The 4,955-nt window shown below is 47.6% G+C and overlaps 1 protein-coding gene across 2 annotated transcripts; it reads left to right on the plus strand.

The window, feature by feature from the left end:
* The first annotated feature begins 673 nt into the window (after positions 1-673).
* LOC123078784 (protein DEHYDRATION-INDUCED 19 homolog 3) lies at positions 674-4,228 on the plus strand. 2 transcript variants are annotated; one of them, XM_044501391.1, is made up of 5 exons: positions 674-966; positions 1,057-1,250; positions 2,226-2,303; positions 2,422-2,708; positions 3,735-4,228. In XM_044501391.1, exons 1-5 carry the CDS (start codon positions 891-893, stop codon positions 3,844-3,846), a joined length of 747 nt encoding a protein of 248 aa, XP_044357326.1. In that variant the 5' UTR covers positions 674-890; the 3' UTR covers positions 3,847-4,228. The 2 variants fall into 2 exon arrangements, with proteins under 2 accessions (XP_044357326.1, XP_044357327.1); XM_044501392.1 differs by having other exon boundaries at positions 2,509-2,708.
* The last annotated feature ends 727 nt before the right edge of the window (positions 4,229-4,955 follow it).

Below are 4,955 nucleotides of genomic sequence, written 5' to 3' on the forward strand. Positions count from 1 at the left end.
TGGTTCTAGAGAGAAACGGTGCGCATTCCGCGTGACGGCACCACGATTGAAACGACTGCAGCGACGAGCACACGGCACCACAAATTCCTCCTCGTTTCCCCGCTTGCGCTCGGCCGGCCCCACGTCCCCATCCTCCCTTGGCCGGCCCCCGGCCGTGTCCACCAGAAAAATAAAAAAAATAAAAAAACCCGTCCCCCGCGGCTCCACCCTCCGCAACCAACCACGCAACGCGACACCTCCGCTTCCTTTTACCCCGTGACGAGCGAGCGAGCCCACCAGAAGCCACCACCACTCCTACCACGCGACGCGGTTTCCTTCCCTCCCGCACGGCCCAGGCGACCCCCATCCACCGCCGGTCGGGACCCGGACGCCCCGTGCGCCCACCCGTCATCGCCTCACCACACCCGACGCCACGGGGTAGCTGTCGGCCCGGCCGCTGCTGCTGACCGGGACGGCGACCGGTACTACGCGGCTCTGCTCTACTACCCTGCACGAAAAGGCCCCGCGCCCCGATTTCTCACCCATTTCCTCTTCCTCCCCTTCCCCTCCCCTCATAAGAAGAAGCTTCCTCGTCGTCTCCCCCCCCCCCCCCTCCTCTTCTCCGTCAACCGAAAAATCCGCCCCATCTTGAGGAGCTGGGTCACTGCTGGGCTAAGCAACACGGCCAACCACAGCGCGAATCCCCCAAAGAAAAAGGCTTCGTTTCAGAAATCAAGAGGTTCACTTGTTGGGTTCTCGCTGTCGGAGTTCGGCGGCGGACGGAGACGGAGTCGTAGTCGGAGCGAGAGGTCTAGCTGGTGGCTGCGGAGGCGAGGCCCGGAGGAAGCGGCTGATTGAGTAAGCGCGTCTAGCACAGGAACCAAGAGGAGGAAGAGGAACCCAATCCAATCATGGACTCGGAGCACTGGATCTCGCGCCTCGCCGCCGCCAAGCGCTTCTATGCCGCGCAGCTCGGCCACATCGACGGTGCGTCCGCCCTTCTCGTCTCGCCTTGCCTCTTCGCCCTTTCCCCTTCACTGGATTTACTTAATTAATTTCATGTTGGTCTGGATGCAGATATGTCGGGGATGGGGATGGAGGAAGTGGACATGGACATGGAGGACGACGGGGAGATGGACATGGAGATGGAGATGCAGATGGAGGAGGCAAGATGGCCGGAGGTCGCCTGCCCCTACTGCTACGAGGACTACGACCTCGGCTCCCTCTGCGTCCACCTCGAGGAGGACCACCCCTACGAGCCACACCCCGCGGTCAGTAAATCGCCACCGTGCCCGACCCTCATAGTTTGATGTTCTCTGCAAAACTCGCATCCTGCTCCTTTTCCGATTGGAGCTGTAGAAAATGCTGTGCCCTGAGGGGTTGACCCAGCGGATTAACTCAAAATGTTAGCTCCTTTTACCTATTTTGATTTGATTGATCGCAAGCTCGCTATGGTTTTGCCCAAATCTCCTATACTCTACTCTCATGAATGAGTGCTAGGTGACCCAAGATGTAGGGTCAGGTATTCATCAGTCCATTGTGCAGGATAGGCTTACGGATTTAGGGCTTGACCACACAAAATGATACTAGAACGGAAGTTTGTATCTTGGCCCAGAAATCAAGAGGTTCACTCGTTTGTAGATTTAGCTTGCCTAAGGTTTCGGGTCAATTGCTAACCTATCAAACTTCCATGATCTGAAATTTCTTGTGTTCCTACTTGAACTTGAAGGTCTAGTCTTAGATACAGGGCAGTGTGATAACCTTGGTATCTGCTTGTCATTGTAGTACTTGAGCAATCCACCTATGGCACACCTGGTAGCTACTTGTGCTAGGGGAAAAGGAATCTAGAAATTACATGTCTGAAGTCTGAGCATTTGAATGTTCATGACAGCACTTTTTTCCTGTTAGGATGCACAATACAATTTGATTTGTTTGGAGAGATTAAAATGAGACGATGGATTCAGTTGCTATATTTGATCGATTGAGTTCAAGTGGGTGCAGTGCACACTCAGGAAGCTACCAAAGCATTGCACATATCACAAGGATACTGTTACCTGAAACTCACGTTTCAGAGATTATCCATTTCCAAATAAATATTCCAGAGATTAACTGCAAGCTTCCTGGCAGCTAAAATAGTTACTTATGTTAAATTTAGCATATTATGTTGTTTTTGTCGTACAGTCAGACTGTTCAAACATATTGTTTTTTTATATCTTCCCCTAATTATTTTTCCATTCTTATTTCAGCCTTGCCCCATCTGCTCTGAAAAGATTACAAGAGATATGCTAAATCATATCACCATGCATCATGGTTACTTGTTCAAGGTTTCTCTCTCCTCTTGTACATGCATATGCTAATTACTCATGGATAACTTGGCTAAAAACAATGTTCCTGTCAAGTCAGTAAGGTTTCTGATGCCCTTTTTATTCTTGGCATATACAGAATGTCAGCCGGTTGCGCAGATTCGTTATTCCCGAGCGCCGTGCACTTCCTTTACTGAGCCGAGATCTACGTGATGCTCATTTGCAGGCGCTTCTAGGAGGCGGTCATAGTCATAGGTCAAGGAACACCACCGCTGCCACTACAAATATTTATGCTGATCCACTGCTTTCATCGTTTGGCCTGGGTTTTGCAACATCAGATGCCGAAGAACCATCGAAATCATCAGTTCCGGTTCTCGATGATACTTCAATTCTTAAGGAGGCACCTCCTCAACCTTGGGAATCAAGGTATATATAATTATTCTGGTATCAGGCCAGTTGTCCTACCGGTTTTATTCCTGTGAATCATTTCAAATCTATTACCTGCACACAATTTACACACTTTTTACGACAAAAATAATATAGATTCTCAAAATCAAATCTACTCCTGTTGTGATCCAAATCTGAATATCCTAGCTATTGTTTGAACCGATTCCACGGCTTTGCATCTGGAAATAATTTCTCTCCTGCTATTGGAAAATTTCACTGCATTTGTGAGCAGCAGTTCTCTTATTTCAAATTGCTCCTTGTTCTTTCAGTAAGCTATTGCTAACTGAGTCTAATAGTTTCACATAGCCAAAACTGTTTCTTCAGTAACTATATTCTTTCTACTTACTTTACTTACGAAGCCTTTTATCCCAAAAAAGTTGGGGTAGGCTAGATATGAAACTCTTTCACGAGGACTTCCTAGGAGGTCACCCATCCTAGTACTACTCTCGCCCAAATGGGTTTCATACCCAAAAGACTGGCTAGTTTTTATGTTGGCTCGCCAAGCCTATCACAACCCTTAGATATGAAACCCTTTCACGAGGACTTCCCAGGAGGTCACCCATCCTAGTACTACTCTCGCTCAAGTGGGTTTCATACCTATGGGACTGGCTAGTTTTTACGTTGGCTCGCCAAGCCTATCACAACCCTCCTCCTTTACCCGGGCTTGGGACCGGCTATGCCTAGAAGACATAGGCGGAGTTCAGTAACTATATTCTTTATTCCCCCAAAAAAACCATTGGATAACATATAGAGTAGCCGTAATCATGAGAATACACACATCTTATAAGTTTAGCTTTGATGTTTAGAAACAGTGCATTTGGACCATTTGAGGCAAAAGGATTCCGCATCCTATAACTCTGTAGTTACACTTCTCAGTCATATATGTGCTCAAGTATTGTGCCCCCAAATATAGAATCCCTCAAATATACATACTTTATTTCATTTTTAGTGACTTCTATTTCCCTCATTCGATCTGCAAACTTAAATCGTATTTTTCCATTGCAGTATTGACTCGTCCCTCACAAGTGAGGAAAGGGAACAAAAGCGGAAACAAGCCACAAGCAGGGCGACCTTTGTGCAAGACCTGGTCCTCTCCACTTTATTTGGAGACGACTGAGTGCTTGAATGGCCCTGCATTTTCCTTGTTAGATGGGTGCTTCCTTCACGCTGATTCGGATAGAACTGCAGCACTCCGCCCTGAGTTGGTTAATCTTAACTTGGGCGAAGTCAAGTGCGTCTGGTGCACCCGCAGTCAAGTGCGGATTTTATTTGGGCTTGACACATTACACCTTAATTTATGGTAGCTGTCCCATATTGCCCGTTTTTTCCACCGAATTATCGGCCAGCAGTTCCTTGCCTTGGTTGTAACTTGTTGTGCCATCCTCTTCATTGTCAAGGAACATTGGTCTGTACCAACGTCACACAGCTGTTACATACTATAGAATGCAATGCAATGGGAAATTACAGAAGCTCCACCTGTGTGGAAGCAATAAGCAGAATCCAAGTCCTTTTAGCCATTGGGGCACACAAATGCTGTGCTTTGGACCAGGGGTTGTGTGGCGGTGTTGCTCTTTGTGTGAACGGTTACTGCTTTGGGATTCCACGCTGACTGACCTGTGAGAACGGTAACTGGCATGAGAATTCCACGCTGACTGACTTTGTTCCTGTCACTTTGAACTTTGAATTCCACGCTGGCTGAACATGTATTTGGTCGCCTGTTTACTGCGTTGACTAGAAATGGATCGCCTTCTTTCCAGGTTAGCGTTGTGCCACTACCCTGGGCGTCAAGTACATGAGCAGCCACCAAATTGCAAACACGATTACAGGAAACAACTTGGAAATCAGAGAAACCAGTGATAAGCTTCTGCTTTCCCATGCTTTCCCATGCATCTGACACATTTAGAGAAAAACCTCAAACTCATCAGCGTCTCATTGTGGGAGGTTGATAGGATCTCCCATGTGGTGAAAATTAACATTAGAAACATCATCTGTAGGGGGAACGTGTTACGCAACAAAAAAAATTATGCTACACGATCATACCGAGGAACACTATGGAGATGGCTGGTAATGATCAAACTCACCAACTAGCAGAGTACCGGGAACAGTTAAGAAGTTGGTGAAGCGTGATGATTCCCGCAGTTAGGTTATACCTCCCAGCCGTGAGAATTTCTCTGAGATGATCTTCCGATATAGAGTCAAAGTGTACGACCCTTCGAGGTATCCACG

The sequence above is a fragment of the Triticum aestivum genome, chromosome 3D (assembly GCF_018294505.1).
Source record: "Triticum aestivum cultivar Chinese Spring chromosome 3D, IWGSC CS RefSeq v2.1, whole genome shotgun sequence".
Classification (NCBI taxonomy): domain Eukaryota; kingdom Viridiplantae; phylum Streptophyta; class Magnoliopsida; order Poales; family Poaceae; genus Triticum; species Triticum aestivum.

Coding starts and splice junctions, on each gene's coding strand:
- LOC123078784 (XM_044501391.1), top strand. CDS start 891: ATGGACTCGGAGCACTGGATCTCGCGCCTCGCCGCCGCCAAGCGCTTC. Junction 2,304..2,421: donor ATCATGGTTACTTGTTCAAG/GTTTCTCTCTCC, acceptor TGGCATATACAG/AATGTCAGCCGGTTGCGCAG. Junction 2,709..3,734: donor CCTCAACCTTGGGAATCAAG/GTATATATAATT, acceptor TTTCCATTGCAG/TATTGACTCGTCCCTCACAA.